Consider the following 17,627-nt stretch of genomic DNA (forward strand, 5'->3'; position numbering starts at 1 on the left):
GGCAGGGATTGAGAAAGGCACTCTTATCTGTCCTCTGGTTCAAATTGGAGTGCATAGTACTCTAAAATCCTGTTAAATACTAGCTTTTAGAGGAATTGTTGCAGGCAGAGATCCATATTTGACAGACATAGCTCTGTTTTTATTAAAGAGAAGAAGCAGTGCAAGACGTCTTTATTACAGGCAAGTTATCAGGCAACCGAACACGATGTGGAACATGACATTTAAATCACAGCTGCTTTGAGGTTACAGTGATGACTGCAGATTTAACGATTTAATCTCTCATAATTACCAGGTCAAGATAGCGGAGGTCTGCGGAATCTTAAGACTAATTTGGCCTCACAAATACTGGAAATTGTACGTGATGAATACTTGCTTAAGCTCCTATTTCAAGGGACAGCTGTTAGAATTAGTGTATAAAGATGTTGGTAAAACATTTGGAAGACCTAATTCTCTTAAATGTTTCAGCACAACTTGACTGGGACGTACAGCTGAATCACAAGAGGTAGCTTGTTGTCATATTAAGGGACAAGAGACCAGAATGAGCTTCCACAGATTTATGTTATAGATGCACCTGCGACAGAGTAGTTTGAGGAAAGACTTTGGATAATAATTAAGAGGCTTCGGTTTCTTTTTAACTTGTTTTTTCACAGGCTCCTTTTTTATTTTATTTTTTTATATATATACAGTAATGTTTAGTTTTTCACAAAGAGAAAAGTCTCAAACTTAGAGGAAAAGTTTTTGACGTGACGTGGGGCCGGAAACGGACCACAACTTAAAATCCTAGCCTGTGGCTTCCATGACGGAAGCTAAACTACCGGTTCTGGTAGTTGTTTTGGGTTATTCCGTGCTGGTCATTGCAGTTTTTTTTTTTTTTTTTTTAAACACGTGCTTGTCAAAGGTTTGTGGAATTACAAGGTTCACCCCAAAGCAGTGTTTCTCAATTCCGGTCCTCATGACCCATTGCCCTGCACGTTTTCGATGTTTCCCTCCTCCACCACACCTGATTCCAATTAATGGCCACTGCAGAGCTTGGTGATGAGCTGATCATTTGAATCAGGTGTGGTGAAGGAGGGAAACATTGAAAACGTGCAGGGCAGTGGGTCATGAGGACCGGAATTGAGAAACACTGCCCCAAAGGGAGCTGTTCTCCAACAGAGGACACTTCCCGAAATGTCTGCAACATCTTATTTGCAATCCAGCTTTTCTCACGCTGGTTACATCCCAGAGTCCAGTACACATCAACCGAAGAATAACCAGCTGCCTCCTACTCGAGGGTGGTGACTTAAAGTCTGCAGCACTTCAGATGGTATAAGGAAAGGGAAAAATAAAAGAATCAATCTTGTGAATCTCCTACAAAAATACAATTAGAAACATAAATCAGCATGGTTTGAGCTTATTGAAAATGTTAAATAGCATGTATTATTTTCTGTTAACATAATTGTGGCTTAAACAAAAACATTTTTTCTCTTTTCTTATGAGCAGAAAGTACTGTCGCTTCCTGTTACTCTGCTCTTTGAATTGCACACCCTTTATGTCCAGGAAATGTTTTGACACAAACATACAATTTCCAAAACAAGAGTTTCCAAAACAGTTTTAACATCAGAAGTGTCATTCCCAGCCATTTAAAAGCCAACGAGTTAAGCTGTTTTTATGCGTCTTCATTAAACTCACTGTTTAAATTAGCCTTCAAAGTGCTTCAAGTTGGTAAAATACAAGAAAATATTTAATATAGAAAAGCCTTTCTTCATTTATAGTTTAATCAGAGGGACTTTAGCTCCCACTGAAGCAAAAAATCAGACTGAGCCGAGTCTGTTGAACACTGAGGAGTGCAAGAGAGGCGGGAATAGAACGGGAGGCATATCACGAACTTCAGTTACCAGACTGAACACAGGGAAATAAAGCTTATCGCTTTAAGTCTTCCGCTGAGCTTGTGCAACTTTTAAAAATCCGACAAGCTACTGTGGTTAGAGAAAGTGAGGGTGCAAATGAAACCAGGCCTTCACGTGTCATTTTAAGTATCTGCCCGACGGGTCGATTGAGCACAACACACTGCTGCCACAGAGTCTGTTTACTACACAACTTACATTCAGACAGCGACAAAAAAACAAACAAACGCGGCCCTTTCTTTGTCCACAGATCAGCTATTAGAACTTCCTTTAACACGGTGATGCTGAGGCAGGGTGACGGGATCCCCACATGGAGGGGAAGGACATGCTCAGCAAAACAAACGCATTTGGATGAAGTTGCCCCAAATGTTTCACTATTTCTCAGTTAAGTTAGAATTTGTAAAAATAAATGTTATCACTAGTCAAGGGACAATTTCACCCTGGCAGTGCGAGGGAGAGAGGGGGGTAGTGGGGAGAGTTCAGGGACAGAGCGCCTCGTCTCGCTCAGCTCAGCGTCCGAATGGTATCCAGAAGCTCCGGTTTGAGGAGGGTGGGGCTCTTTCCACCCGCAGCGGCAACGTCAGCTTGCACCGCTGCATCCCAGGCAAACGTGAGCAGGGCGGCAGGGACCTGTGACAAATGCAGTAAAATGAAAACGTGTGAAATAGAAGCTCACAGAACAAGAAAGATTTGTTTTCCATAAATACCACAAAGAGGTCAGTCTAACTTTGTGGTTAACCGTTTTAAAACTGCAGCTCACCAAATTACATTCTGCCAGAGCAACGTCCTCGGACTCCTGCAGTTTTTGACCTCCGGGAGCGATGAGCTCAAAAGGCTGCCAGCCGTCCACCAGGGAGTCCCGCACGAACGCAAAGAGCACAGGCAGCCGGTCCCAGGCATAAAAGGTCCCTGTGGGTCACACACCGCCGTTACCCACAACCCCCTCTGCCGGTGCCACCAACAAAAAGTCATCTTGACAGGTTTTTCCACGGTGAAAATGATCAGAGCTGCTTTTTGGTCAATTCATTTCCAATGCTCTGCACTGGCAGCTGAGGAAAGAGTAAAGAACGGGGGCAGTTACCTTGCAGCAGGTTACCGTCAGGCAGTCTGACCCTGAGCAGGCTGTAGTTGTATTTCCTTCTCTCCCTCTGTTCGTCCTTCTCCCTCATGGCTTTAGTGCGCAGCATGGCGTTCTTCTCCACCAATTCAGACCTGGGAAACAAAAGATTCTACTCCTTAAGTCCACTCTTCCACAAACACTTAACAAATAAAAGTCACTTTCATCGTTAGAGGAGTTTAACACACCGAGAAGAAGGTGAAGAATCCATTAAAAGACTACGAGCCATCATCAGTGGGTGTGTTCGAGGCTGTTAGCAAATTAAATATAATAACAACAATAACCTTGCTGTTAAAATGGAGCCTGTACCTCTGCAATTGCTCCTTCTTGAGCTCCTCCGCCGTCATGTTGTAGAACTCCTGCGGCAGCTCGAAGCGCTGAGCGTTATTAGATGGTCTGAAAGCTTGGGCCTGCCGGTCCAGCTGAGCTCTGACTGGTTCTCCTCTCTGAAGACGATCTCTCTGCTCCTTCATCAGCTCCAGGGCATCAGCACCGTACTCGGGTAACACCAAGAACTCTTCTTCCTCTTCTGATTGCCATGAAAAAGTGGGCATAAGTAAGCAGATGTAACTACTGAACGACAGCTCTCTCGAGGGAAGGAAAGAAGAAAACATGGGATTGATTTACCTTGGCCCTCTACAGGTAGCATCACACTTACGAAGCCCAAGGCCTGGAGAAACTCCCGACTGCCCTCCACGGGACGGACTTTCTCCTAAAACAAAATGAGGAATGATATTAAAGACGAGCAAAAATTTCTCTGATTAGTTTCTGCAAACAGGGATGCCATATAAACTATCCAAAAACACGAGTGCAGAGTCAAAAAGTGAAAAGCATCGAGCAAGTGAACCCAGTTTCATACAAACCTGGAACACCTTGTTGCTGAGTTTAATCTTCCTGTATTTCTCCTCTGTGGGGTTCTTACATATATTTTCAACATACCTGTTGGCAATCAATGAAAAAGCATAAAATGACAAGGGTTCAAAATACAAAGGTGCATCTGTGTGAAAGTAGCAGGAAAAAATATAAAATAAAGATGACAGTAACTGTGCAGAAGTCTGGAGCCTTCAGCCTTTTCTTATCAGCAACGTTTCAATGGAGACCAGATTTCTAATGAGGTGTTTTTATTATTTCTCTTACCCGCCATGCAGAGATATACCAAGTTTTCAGTTAGTAGCTCTTTGGGAATCACCTTGTTGGTGCAGAAAATATGGCCAGGTACAAAAACTGGACTGAAAATGAGTGAAAAAGCAGAAAGTCTGACTTTTCTCCACAGTGCTGTACACCTGCTGTTACAATCATGATCAAAGTCTTACTTATTTATGATGTCCACAGCAGCCTTCACTTTCTCCCTGTCTTTGTTAAATGTGTGAAACATCATAACAGAAGCCTCGACGGCATCCTCCTCAAACCGCTGATGGAAAAACAAAGAGCGTGTTTCATCAACAACACGAGCAGGATTACATCTGACCTCATTCAAACATCACGTTACTGCGTCGCCAAGAGGCGATTTGAGCTAAAATACGAAAGAAATAAAGCAAGTAGCAACATTAAAGACCTACCATTAAAATGGCCTCTTTAATGTGTGCGTCCCTCTCACTCCTAGTTAACATGGCTCCAGTGAGCGGACAGATGAAATACACGCCTGACACAGACAGGCAGGCGGGATCTTTTAATGGCACTTTGGATCCCTGGACGGAAATTGATTCAAGGAAATTTGTTAGGACTGAGGACACACGACCCACCAAACGCAAAGACAACACTCTGCCATTTGTGGAGGCCCCGTGTCAAGCAACACATACCTCTGCTGCAGCTGCCTTTTCTTTCTCAGCCAGGGCAGCCTTCTCAGCCTCCAGCTCTCTTTTAACTACAAGTAAATCATGCAAACACAGACGCTTGCGGTCACCAGCATCCTTCACATGTCGGCAGATCGTTGATAGAAAACTGATTTTACGGTCTGCTTTGGTAGAGCCTATCAAAACCTAATTAGATACCGGGTGTTAAAGCATAAATATTGGTTAAGGGAAATCTGCCAAAGGAATGTCACATTTCCTAAAGAAGGGAAATCGGCAAATTTGTTTGAACACTATCAGTTTGAAGAGCTTCCCACAAACCCTTTATGCAAACTATTACAAAACAAAGTGATGAGACAAGGTGTGGGGTTGATCTCTTATTATCTGATCTCTTATTTACTGCAGAACCAGGGCAGCGAGTCTCACCCTGGCTCCTGATCACGTCCTGGGAGGTGTGCACCTTCGGCCGCGGATGCTGCTCAATCCTGGCCAAAGCTGCGGCTCCTGCCCTCTGGGCTCCTTCACTGGGAGCATAGCGGTCATGCTTGGCGCTGGAGCCGCTCTGCACCACCTCGGGCCTGGAGCTGAAATCACACGAGCAGAAGTGTTGTTGGTGTTAAGTTGGCCTTTCAGTGCAGCCGCGCTTCCAAACCACAAACTGAGCTATAAAATGCAACTAAGCAGCGGCACAAGAGAACGGGTCGAGAAGAAAGGTATCCGCGACACAACTCAAGTTCCCCACTGAGCTGTAAGGTTGCTTTTTTTTATTTTTATAAACGTTCCTGCACATTTATCTTAACAAGCTTACTCACGGATTAACTATAGCCAGGTTATCCTGAAGTTAGCTGGGCGTCTGCCACCAAGCTGAGGATTGCATAAGGTACTTCAACTATCAACAGTCAGCTCTTTAAAGTCAAACACACGAACAAATACATATATATACATTCTGGTTCGGTTTAGGACGTGTTAAGAGGGATTAAATACTGATTAAGGCCAAGCAAATAGCAATTAAATGTAGCAAACAGCTAGTTTTGTGGCTGCTTCTAGCTAGCATGTCAACAGCTGATAAATATGTGCTATTTGCCTGGTATCTGCTGTTAGCTTCTTCCCGGGTCCCGCAGATTTAAATTTAATGTCCTTTTTGAAGTCGTCAAAAAACTTCTTCATTTTCTTTCGCTACCAGTAAAAATTCTCAGCAACCCAAGCTGATGAAGAACACCTAGCTGCGCTGAACTCGGAGGAGGAGGACCAAAACAATATTCAGTGGACAGAAAACCACTTCCGTCTCACAAATGAGAGTGTCGCCCTCTTGTGGCTTGGCCTAGAACAGAAAAATAAGATAGACGAGCAGAACAACTCTCTGAGGTGCTTTATACAGTTTTGATATGATTTATTAATTTTCTTGATAATCAAAGGAAGCCTTGCAGCAGTCTCTCAGAACAAACTATCTCAGCCTCTTTACCTCTTGTTTTCAGGGTCCCCTTTCCACAGAAGGTAGCTTTGCCTTTTGTTTGTTTGTCGTACTGCTGTCCCGTCTGCCCTTCGTGCCCCAGGGGACCATTTGTTTGCATAGAGACTGGTAGAAGACTGCCACCCAACAGTTGTAAGATTTCTCTGCTAAAGTTTTTAGCTTGGATGATGTCGACCTTTTGCTTCAAAGACCTTATTTTCTCCGGGGAGCGTAATTAATGTATCCATAGATATCTTAGTCTCTGTTTGGGTTGCAGGTGGATAACTTCTTATCTGTCAGACTTGATATATAGAAGGTCTGTTCTATATAATATTAGACCCCAAAACATGCAAGAGTATAGGTTATCCCAGAGCTATAGAGTAATACATATTTTTACACCACTCTGGGTTCTCCTATGTGAGGATTGGTTATAGCAGGGACACCCCCTCCTCTTAGTTACCCCAGCTGTTGCTGTGTGAGAAAAACAAAGGCATGTGGATAACACTGGTCAGTGAGTAAAACTTAAGTGTGTAAAAAGTTGAATGATCCTTAGGGTGACCAGAAGCAACTGACTAGCACTGGGTAACTGCAAGCTGTAAAATATCACTACAGATGCTATTAGTTCAAAAGACCATCTGACTCTCAGAGGAAAAGAAAAGAAAAATCAAACAATAATAATAATAAAAAGAACATTTGATAAAGCATAACATTTCAAGAAAGATGAGACAAAAAGAAAGCAAAGCAAAAAGGAGGGAAAAGTAACATTTTCACAGTTGTGTTGTTTTGCTGCTGTATCATAGTGACATTTTTCAAAATGGTCATTTTGTTTTCAGATTTTGTTTTCCTGTGAAATTTCGTTATAATTTTTGTTTCCATAGCAAATTATTATTTTTTTTAAAATGTCGTTATGTTTTCTTAAGTTTAGTATTTTCTGTTCAGTTGTTGTGTTTCGTCTAATGTTGCTCGTGCAACTTTAGGCCAGTGTACTTTACAATCACATCATTTAAAAGAATCAACGGTTCGATATCGCTGCGATGAATAATTATGAAAGCAGATGATAGATACAAAATATGAGTTGTGGAAGGCCTCAACATAATTACTATTGCAAATAGGACGAGTGTTCAGCCAACTGCATCGGTTTAGTTTACGAGGAGCATTTGAACGCAACAATCACTGGTTGCCACGTCCAATGTGACGTAACAGGAGGTGAAAGCCGATGGGAGGAGTCGTCACTAGCCAGTTACTAGCCAGTAACCACACAGCTAGTGTCATTAATGGTGATAACCTCAAGAGGAAACATTGCTAGAGGTAAGAGCTCAATACTTCATTCATTTTATCTGTAACATTTTCACTGAGCCAACCGTTTCCTCCACATCATATTTCGTTAGATAGAAGCTGATATATGTGCTCGGCTCTAGTGACGCTTCCTGACACTCGCCTGTCGCTCCTGGTGAAGGCAGCTGCTAAACACACCGATTAATAAATTACATTTAGATTATGAGCACGCCTTCTGTGAATTGTAGAGCTTTATAGAGCCAGTGGTGCCGGTGGATTTCTCTCTGTGTGAGTGAACTGAAGCATCCTCCCTGTGTTTTTGTAAATGCCTAAATATCACACCGAGTTCGAAAACTTGACAAGTCCTCTGTGAGACGTCAAGTTGAAAAGTTTTCTGAATAAATGAGCTTTCAATCATGTTGTGATTGAGACTGACACCCATCGTAACATCAGCTCTCGGCACCCTTTTCAAATGCTAAGAAGGGATCCCTTCCAGTCGGTCCAGCCAGATGCTTATTGTAGGTGTGGATTCAAACTGTCACTCCTTCGCGGTTTTAAGAATAGTTTCAATTAAAAATATCATACTGGGTATTGTTAGTTGTACTGGGGGCAGCCAGGGTTGTAGAAATATTTTTTGTCATCAAATGCTTTCCACCAGAAGAACTCCACCTAACTTAAAAAATCTGACAAGCCATCAACTGAACTGTGGCTGATTGTCATGTGTTAGTTTGTCATGTGATGTTCTTGTGTCTCAAATACGTTGGCCAGACGTGGCCATCAAACAGGCCAAGGGGGGTCAGGCACCAGCTATTTCCTTGAGTTCCTGTTATTGGTAACACTCAGGCCTGTCAATATGACTGAACTTGTGTATTTTTGTTCATTTCTCCTAAAGATTTTCAGGTTTACTGTTAAAACCCTCCTGAAAAATTCAGCCTACCTTGCATGTGTTTCTGCTAATCATCACTTCTCCTTATCCTAATTGTTTTCAGTTCAGCAGAGTTGATCACAAGCGCAGTTGATCATGGACCCAAACACCAGTGGACTCGTGCAGAGGTTGGCGGAGGCCGGCCAGTCTCACCTCCTGCAGTTCTGGAAGGAGCTGGGCCCCGAGGGACAGGCGGACTTGACCCTGGACCTGCAGGGCATGGATTTTCAGGAAATCAATGGATTCTTCAACAACGCCATGAAGACATCCAGCAGCAGCAAGCAGGAGAAGATGGACGCTCGCATGGAGCCGGTGCCCAGGGAGGTGCTGGGGAGTGTGACGAGGGACAGGGAGTGTCTCAAAGACTGGGAGACAGAAGGTCAGCCCAATCAGATGTCCTCGAAAGTTTATTAACGCACAGATACTGCCTGCAACTTAACTTTGAACCTTCATTTGTCCCAGAGTACAGTAATGTGTAAGGAAGGGGGGAAATAGGTTTTATGACTGTATACGGTTTAATTGTGTTTAGTGTCACACAGTTGTACACAGCATGTAAGCATTTTCCAGTTGCTGGGATTCACCTGCTGAAGAGGATTAAAGTCATTACCCAATTTTCAAGTGATGCCCTGCAGGTTCACCAGGAAAAGACTGGGAAGCATAATTGGATTAAAGTGTCATGTGCGAGCCCAGTTGTAGAGATGGTTCAGTGGGTCTTCTCATATTTTCTTGTGACTTCAACCATTTCAGTTAAAACTTCCCCAAAAGCTTATGGCGGGGTCCTTGTTGACCAGCATCAGAACCTCCACAGTTACCCTCTGTGTGGTTGAACACTCAAAGTCTCTTTCCCCTGTGTACTTTTGACATATGAGCGAGTGGGCTTTCATTGAGCCATTCTGCTCGATTGTTTCTCCTGGGGGAGGATGACGGGGGAGGCGGTCAGCAGAGGACATCTGGTGCTGATTTGGGACTGACGTAGTTGGAGTTACCTCTTGACCCCCATTCATGAAATCATCGGTGTCTGGGCACAGGGTGCGGTCAGAGTGACAGGCCCGCCCCCCCTCTCATGTATATAAAACCTGTAGTTTAGAGAGGTTGTGAAACATTGTGTCACGTAGTCAGTAGTTTATGTAAGATAACCTGGCACCGTCGGTAACCACTGACCCATTGAACTGCAGTAAAATCAGCCAACGTCTTGAAAAGAGTCATTTAATATCTATTCACTTTATATCTCAAAAGTATATTGGCATTAGTCATAAAATGTTGGACATTTTATCAGTACATCTTAGCTGCATTTGACTGAGTTTATTATTAATATTATAAAATCAAGACGCCGTCACAAAGGCAATTGGAGTGCACTAAAGGCACCCAAGGAGATTAGATATTGTGAAAGTGTATTGAGGTTGTATACAACAAGATATGTTTCACTGTCTAACACATACTGCAGGACACATACAGTCGACATATTGTTTTGAACTGTTGCGCTCTGTTGCCCCTTCACAGGTCTTCACTGCATCTCGCAGAGTAAAGTCGCAGTCTTACTGCTGGCAGGGGGCCAGGGAACCAGGCTGGGGGTCTCTTACCCCAAAGGCATGTACGACGTCGGCCTGCCGTCCCACAAAACTCTCTTTCAGATCCAAGCAGAGCGCATTTTGAAGCTGCAACAGCTGGCTGAGCAGAAGCACAACACGAAGTGCTGTATTCCCTGGTGAGACTGAGTTTGAGATGAGTACGACGTTTAGCTGAATCTGTAGTCTCTGTCTGACGGAAACAAAGCTACAAAATACTGTCTCTTGTTTTTTATGAGACCAAACTGTTCGTCTCTGTTATGTTCGCACGATGGTTAACTGGGTCAGCCAACAGAGAGCATGAAAGGAAACTTAATTAAGGAAGCTGTATTACTGGCAAAGAGTTAGCTCCTTGCAGAGCAGATCCAAGGGCGGTTTACAGTCTGAAATAGGGAAAGATTGAGTTCTAAGGACTGTTATTTGGTCTAATTCTGAGGTCCATAGCCTTTATATGTCTCTGGCTGGGAACGTCAGCTTTCCTGTCTCATTTTTATTTATTTTTTTAAACATCACTGAAGATGTTTTCTGCACTATTTCACGATTTGATATTGCTTACCATCTATCCTTTTTTACTTTAGATTTGTTTTTCATAATTGCCGTATGTTTAAAAAAAAAAATGCACGCATTGAGTTATTTCTGTGTTGCCTTCAGGTACATTATGACAAGCGGCAGGACAATGGGGTCCACCAAGGATTTCTTCTCCCGCCATAACTACTTTGGTTTGGATAAGAACAACGTCATCTTCTTCCAGCAGGGCATGCTTCCAGCAATGGATTACAATGGCAAGATTATTCTGGAGAGCAAAGGGAAGCTCTCCATGGCCCCCGGTATGCCCATACAGTATTATACAGACTTGATTCGCAGTGTAAGAGTCTTTGCCGATGTGGAATTTGTTTCTTTCAAACTCATTTCTGTTTGTGTTCCAGATGGTAACGGTGGTCTTTACAGAGCTCTCGGAACCCAGGGTATAATAGATGACATGCAGCGGAGGGAGCTCGAGTTTATCCATGTCTATTGTGTTGACAACATCCTGGTCAAAGTGGCTGACCCCGCCTTTGTTGGTTTCTGTGTGCAGAAAGGAGCGGACTGTGGAGCTAAGGTTGGTCACGCCTCCGCTTCTCCTCTTTAGGATTCAGGAATAAGAATGCTCCACTGAAAGCAAAATTGCAGAGGCCAGCAGTTGCAGCAGACAGATTGCTCAAAAGCTCTCAAGACCAGAGTTTCATTTTAGTAAAACAGGAAGTATCATTCACTATGGAAAAAGTGTTCACTAAAAGAGAGTTGCTTATAAAACGGGACTTGAAATGTCCATAGTAACCACTTTGTGTAATAGCAGTATGGCTAGACATGATGTCAGGAGACCAAAGAATTTCTGCTGCTGAGTCATTGCGGCTGTATATAGTCGAGTTTGATCAGTCACTCTAGTTCTTCCATGAATTCTCAGCGGTGAGGCCTGTTTGTTCATATCTTTCTTTTGTGTGTTAAAGGGCGTGGTCATTTTGCTGTAATAACAGTTCAACAGTTTGTTCCTTGACAGCCGCAGCTCCCACAGCTCACCACCAGGTGGCGGTGCAAGCCTCTTTGTTTGCGTCTAACTTTTTCTTGGCCAATAAATTCTTTGCAGCTTTTGAGGAATTTGGATGATGAGCTCAGACTCATCTTCTACTTTTCATCGCGATCTCGGATAACAGGAGTGTGATGTGAAGATAATACTTTTGCCTTTCTTAGTGTGCTTTGATTTTCTGTTAAAAACAGTTTTTTTGTTTTTTTTTTCTTTTGAGTAGTAAAAACAATTTTGACTAATTATTCATGATGATTATTTTCTTTTTTTAATTTGGGACAAATAGATTTTTTTATCATTTTTATTTTTATGATACATCTCAATACTTACTTGATTTCAAAAGCAGTAGTAATCTCTGTAAGATTGCACAAACCTCTCACGCTTTCTCTTTAGAAGCTCTGAACTGTCGGTTAAAAAGAAGCAACTGGGAGACGACACCTGATCGCATCAATCTCATATTCAAGTGTGTATGGAACTGGCTGAGACAAATTTCCGGTAAAAAGGATCAAATTACATGCAGTCACTGTATGGGCTAAAGCTGGGAGTAACTTGCTGGTTGGCCCTAGGTCAGTCTTTGGCCTTTACGTGGTGACTCCATAAGATTAGTTGTTTCAGAAATGACAACAAACAGGGGATTTTTCTTGGGCAACAGCATATGATTAATACGCTTGCAAAAAAATCCATGACATGCCATGGTAACCACATCAAAATACTAAGTCAAGATTTCCATTAACTCTGTATTTTATGACTGGATGGTTTCCACTCTTTCAAAATTACGAGTCACACTTTTACTGTGTTTCTTAACGCGTCCAAAGTTGGTCTCAAGTGTCAGAGTGCGTCTTTCTACACATGATCTCATAGAAGTCGCACCGTGAAGTGGCTTTTCTCGTAATGCTTTAGCTTTTCAACTTTTAGAGTCCGACCCTGCTTCTGTTTGGCATTTTGAGAAGTGCGGTGCAGCAGAAATGGAAGGATCAGATCAGAGAAGAGTCCCACCCTCTCATCATAAATTACTGAGAGCTGCTAACGGTTCATGTGGCTTCAACTCCCACCGCCTCCTCCCCCACCCCTTCACCCACCACATACACCAAACCCCTCATCAGGACTGTGCTCTGTCATTAGCAACTAACAGATGGGTAGCGGGGGAGAGGGTTTTTATTTGTTATTTTCGCTTAGAGCAGACTTTAGTGCATGTACTATAAACAGTGTAATATATTAATGGTTTGTAAGCAGTTTTTTGCCTTCGATACACATAATGATGCCATTTAAAAAAATTAAAACTGATCTGTACATCTTTGATCTTATGACTATGGACAAGTCGATGGTTTATGTATCTGATCATCTCTGTCACTGATCGTGCTCTCAAAGAGCCCAATTCCAATAATGTGAGGAAAAGAAACTTTGTTTGTGTCATTTTTATAAGAAGTTGATTACACATTTAAACAGCAAGTAGTAAAGCTCCAGCTGTAGCGACTGGAAGCTCTGGTTGCGGATAAAGTTCTTCGGTATTTTGTTTCCAGGTGGTGGAGAAAACCAATCCGACCGAGGCGGTGGGTGTGGTCTGCAAGGTGGACGGGCGTTATCAGGTGGTGGAGTACAGCGAGATCACCCTGGCAACTGCTGAGAAGCGCAGCGCTGACGGCCGGCTGATGTTCAATGCAGGAAACGTGGCCAATCACTTCTTCAGCTTCTCTTTCCTCAGAGACATTGTGCAGTAAGCTGTGAACATTTTTCCAAGCTTTGCTCTGCTCTGTGGAACTGTTTTAATTGGTTTCAGTAGTTCTTTGTTCGTACCAAGAACAACACCAGAATACAAGATCTTTGTTCTCTGTTTATATATTAGGAAACATGAGCCCCAGCTGCAGCACCATGTGGCCCAGAAGAAGATCCCATGTGTGAACGCTCAGGGTCAGCTCATTAAGCCAGACAAACCAAATGGGATTAAAATGGAAAAGTTTGTCTTTGACATCTTCCAGTTTGCTAAGTGAGTTACATTGCTGTTTTTTTTTTCTTGGAAGCACAGAATCTATGTGTGTGTCTATTTGTTCTTGTTTTTTAATGTCTGTTGGGGTCCGAAAACTCACTAGACTTGGGGTGTGTGTGAGTCTCTGTGCCAGCATCAGTATAAGAAGCTCACCTCAAAACTAAAAACCTTTCAAGAACTAAGAACACAATAACAAACTTATGCTCCATTAAAGAGTTGCTGGCTTTCATATGGTCCTTTGGCGGGCCTCCTGGTCCAGGGTTTGACTTGTCCTTGATCTGTTCTTCCCTGAAAGAACCATCCCCTTTTTCCAGTCCTGATCCCTATCCTCCAGCCTCAGCCGTGCCATTTCTCCGAGGTCTGGTCCAGCAGGCGGAGCCTGCCAAATTCTCCACAGGAGGATGGAGGTTTACGAGTTGTTCACTCATTCCAGATCCTTAAGTGTTACATGACATCAGCTCTGAGTCACACCACTGCTAATAGAACTTTACATTTAATGAAAGGATTCCTGCAATGATTGACTGATGGAAAAACTCTGCAGACATGTCCAGCTTCCTTTGAGGGTTACACACAGGGTTTCGAAATGAAAATGTATGAGAAATACTTTCGGTGTTGCTCGGGAGATGGATTCGAGTTGTGCTTGGATCGCTGGACTGACAGTTTTAGCAGAATCCAGATGGTTTGACTCACTTTGCAGCCAGATTTGTAAAAAGTTTTGATGTGTTCTGTACTTTGTCAGTACTGGTTGGTCTAAATCATTCTTGTATGGTGTGCAGCCATTGCCATTTACTATATACCCTTATGTATTACACTGTCTTAAAAAAACACTACTCGCAATATGGAATTTTTTAGTTTAAATGTCATATACTTTTTGTTCCAAGATGTTTGTAAAAGTCATAAGGACGGTCCAAACACCAGCCTATTTATGGAGGCAGTCCCTTTTAAAGCCGTCAGTGCTTCTGCCTGGCTTGAAACAGTTCCTGGAAGCCCCGTTCTGACTATTTACAGATGAACAAGTTTGATTTTCACCTGGACCTTAAGCTTTACTTGATTCAAACTAAAAGCTCTGTATCAAACTTTCCCAACCTTTGTGTTGAGGAGCCTCACTGGTGAAAAGAGTTTTAGTCGTAGCTCCAGGTCAGGAGTGTCCAGCAGAGAGCATACACAATGTTTACTGTTTCAGCACAACTTTTTGCACTGAGCTCGTGTAAAAGAACACTTGAGATGAACATTTTGGAGACTGCAAAACTCTTTCTCATCATCCAGTTATCTCATTAAGGCCAAAAAGAGAAATGCAGAGAATGCTACGGCAGCAACTGCCATTTAAAAAGAAAAAAAAAAAATATATATATATATATATATATGTATATATTTCCAGATTTTCCAGCTTTATTTCTTTTTATTATTGATTTTTCAGAAATGTGCAGCTCAATAAATAGTAAGCAGTTGGAGGGCTGGAAAAAACGTGAAAAGGCCTAGTCCAGATCCAGTTTGGTTTGTCCATCTGCGACAGGAAAAAAGTTGCAAATCCTCACATTACCAAAAGCTGACCAAGCGGAATGGCATTTTGATTTTCACTGCTCAATTATCTGTTCATTAATTATTTTCTGCCCCCGTCCTCGGTGTCTTTATCCCACTCTTCACCAACCCTTCCTGTTGTTTGCTGATGTTCTTCTCATGTGTGCTTTTGTATCTCCAACAGAACCTTTGTTGTGTATGAGGTGCTGCGGGAGGACGAGTTCTCCCCACTGAAGAATGCAGACACTCAGGACGGAAAGGACACGCCCACCACAGCAAGACACGCCCTCATGTCCCTCCACCACCGCTGGGTGCTGAACGCAGGCGGCCACTTCATCGACGAGAACGGCAGACGCGTGCCTGCCATACCCAGGTGACCACCGCTTGTCATGTCATTTTGCAAGATGCACGTTTTTGGCACGATTACAAAAACAGGTTCCTCGTGGCCTCTCCCACCCTCCTAACGCCTTTCACACTGTGTACAAACTATATATGCACAGGCTATGTTGTTTGTGTTGTAGACATCTTATTTTTTTGCCTCATACTCTCACCACCCTCCTCTCATGCTTGGTCTTGCTACTGTGTGTCCCGTGCAATGTTTCCAGAGACGGAGCCGCAGGCAGTGTCACAGATGATGGCAACAGAAAGTAACTATCCCCCTGCTGTATTGAGTGCACGGTGATGGGGTTTTGGCTTTTTTTTTTTTTTTTTCTAAATCTTTCTGCTTCCATACATGCCTTTCCTTAATTTCTACTGAAAAGAGGAGTCTGCCGGTCGCCAGCTGTTTCTTTCTCTTTGCAGTTTACAGGTGTGATGCAGGAAATGACAGAATCAGTTTAGCAGACTAAAGCGTTCTCTTCAACAGCCGGGTCAGATGACGAACTGTCAAAGTGACCTGCTGGCAGATCATTGCCCCACTGATGATATCTGCCATACACTTGTATGTACTAAACATACATATGTGTTGCATGCTGGGTAAAGGGAAACGCTGCAATAGACAAACTAGTTGATTTATGTCCTGCCGTTCGCCGCTTACTAGATTGCCTTAAGTTGAAATTCACCTGACAGAAATCTCTGAGCATGTGCTTGACTAAAATTCAAGGCCTCCGTGAATGTTATTACCGCTCTTTGAGGGAATGCTTCCTTTTCAATCATTCATCTTTCCCTCCAACACACCCGAAACACCAGATGTGTGATCCGTGATCATTATCTGTACTGATGATCTAGAAGTAAACATGCTGAGTGATGGTAATGTTGTGTGAAGTTCCCCAGTTTATAAGAAGCACTGGGTGTAGATGCAGACACATTACCTGTCACTTATGTGTTTTCTTCTGGAGGCCGTCTGTTACAGGTTAGAGGACTAATCACTGGTTGCGATACATCTCTGATGCTCCGCCTTTGATCTCTAATCATAAGTCTCAGTAAAAGAACAGCTGTGTACAAGATTTACAGTTGCTTCTCTCAGCTACTTTCCCTCTGCCTTTTTCATGGGACAATCACTCATTCTGTCTTTTTTTTTTATTTTTATTTTTTTATTCCTCTTAACCTCCCTAAATCTTTCCTCTCCAATGCAGTCTGAAGGATGGAACAGACCTGCCAATCAAGTGTGAGATCTCCCCTCTGGTATCCTATGGGGGAGAGGTAAGGCCTGCAAGTTAAATAGAGTTTCCAGGTGTTGCTCTGCTTCTGGTCTCTGCCACTGAGCTGTCAATGTCCTGATGATGTCTGTGGGTTTTTTAAGGGTCTGGAGGAGTTGGTAAAAGGACGAGATTTCCATCCAACCCTGATGATCGATGAGCACGGAGTCCATGAGCTGGTGAAGAATGGAGTTTAATCAGAGATGGCGAGAAAGAGGGACCCAAAGACCAGCTTCCACATCTCTCTCTGCATTTGAAGGAAAATACTGTGACGTCATCGCTGTGCAATAACAAATGTCACCCGCATGTGTCCATGAAAATGAATGTACGGGCAAGATGAAGTGTGCCGTTTACCCTTTAGCACCGATCTTTCTTTTGTTTGCATGTCATACTTGTTTCATGTTTGTTTAAAGAGCACTAGAACACGGCATGAGATGAAGTAAGAAGTTAATGACTGGATGATGCAGTCTGCGGCTGCATCTATTTATTTTGCTTATGAGAATTATTTTTATACGTACTGATAGATGCTCAATAGGTGGAAATTGCCATCTGCTCATTTTACCTGGTGATTTTTCTACAAGATTTGACTGAGATTGAATTATCCGAAAGATCTTCCTTACAAGCATGTAATCGAGATACATGGACTGGGCTGTGTGGGTATTTATAATATATGCTTCTTTACTGCTTGCAATCACTGACTATTGGATATTTGTCTGTGGGAGATATGATTTCTTACGTATTTACAAAGATATGTTCCTACTGGAAAAACCTACTTGGAATGATTTGTGTTTTATTTCTCAATCAAAAGATGTCTTTTGGATTTTTTTTCCCTTTTCTTTCATGAGTGTGTGAGTTTCAGTGGCCTCTGGCTGCAGGGTATTTAAAAAAAATTCTTAGATTTTTTTTAATTTTTTGTTGT

The 17,627-nt window shown here is 42.7% G+C and overlaps 2 protein-coding genes across 3 annotated transcripts; one reads left to right on the forward strand and one right to left on the reverse strand.

Moving 5' to 3' along the window:
- Positions 1-1,141: 1,141 nt before the first annotated feature.
- ubxn6 (UBX domain protein 6) lies at positions 1,142-6,051 on the reverse strand. Its single transcript, XM_072389818.1, has 11 exons — positions 5,878-6,051; positions 5,220-5,377; positions 4,803-4,867; positions 4,563-4,691; positions 4,317-4,414; positions 3,867-3,942; positions 3,631-3,715; positions 3,313-3,532; positions 2,968-3,098; positions 2,647-2,795; positions 1,142-2,516 (listed from the first exon to the last, which is right to left on the reverse strand). The coding sequence occupies exons 1-11, from the start codon at positions 5,958-5,960 to the stop codon at positions 2,391-2,393; spliced, it is 1,320 nt and encodes a 439-aa protein (XP_072245919.1). The 5' UTR covers positions 5,961-6,051; the 3' UTR covers positions 1,142-2,390.
- Positions 6,052-7,462: 1,411 nt separating this feature from the next.
- uap1 (UDP-N-acetylglucosamine pyrophosphorylase 1) lies at positions 7,463-17,528 on the forward strand. Of its 2 annotated transcripts, XM_072389827.1 has the most exons (11): positions 7,463-7,551; positions 8,508-8,822; positions 9,944-10,148; positions 10,660-10,835; positions 10,935-11,107; positions 13,090-13,283; positions 13,413-13,553; positions 15,256-15,444; positions 15,677-15,718; positions 16,646-16,712; positions 16,813-17,528. In XM_072389827.1, exons 2-11 carry the CDS (start codon positions 8,540-8,542, stop codon positions 16,903-16,905), a joined length of 1,563 nt encoding a protein of 520 aa, XP_072245928.1. In that variant the 5' UTR covers positions 7,463-7,551; positions 8,508-8,539; the 3' UTR covers positions 16,906-17,528. The 2 variants fall into 2 exon arrangements, with proteins under 2 accessions (XP_072245928.1, XP_072245929.1); XM_072389828.1 differs by lacking the exon at positions 15,677-15,718.
- Positions 17,529-17,627: the final 99 nt, after the last annotated feature.

Source organism: Leuresthes tenuis, unplaced genomic scaffold (genome assembly GCF_036924035.1).
Source record: "Leuresthes tenuis unplaced genomic scaffold, fLeuTen1.0.hap1 SCAF_7, whole genome shotgun sequence".
Taxonomy (NCBI): Eukaryota; Metazoa; Chordata; class Actinopteri; order Atheriniformes; family Atherinopsidae; genus Leuresthes; species Leuresthes tenuis.

Bases quoted from the DNA above. Each gene is read 5' to 3' on its own strand.
- uap1 (XM_072389827.1), top strand. From the start codon at position 8,540: ATGGACCCAAACACCAGTGGACTCGTGCAGAGGTTGGCGGAGGCCGGC. The intron at 10,836-10,934 runs GTATGCCCATAC...TTTGTGTTCCAG, and splicing joins GAAGCTCTCCATGGCCCCCG to ATGGTAACGGTGGTCTTTAC. The intron at 13,554-15,255 runs GTGAGTTACATT...TATCTCCAACAG, and splicing joins GACATCTTCCAGTTTGCTAA to AACCTTTGTTGTGTATGAGG.
- ubxn6 (XM_072389818.1), bottom strand. From the start codon at position 5,960: ATGAAGAAGTTTTTTGACGACTTCAAAAAGGACATTAAATTTAAATCT. The intron at 4,415-4,562 runs GTAGGTCTTTAA...TTTTTCCATCAG, and splicing joins TTAAAGAGGCCATTTTAATG to CGGTTTGAGGAGGATGCCGT. The intron at 3,716-3,866 runs GTTTGTATGAAA...ATTTTGTTTTAG, and splicing joins TCAGCAACAAGGTGTTCCAG to GAGAAAGTCCGTCCCGTGGA.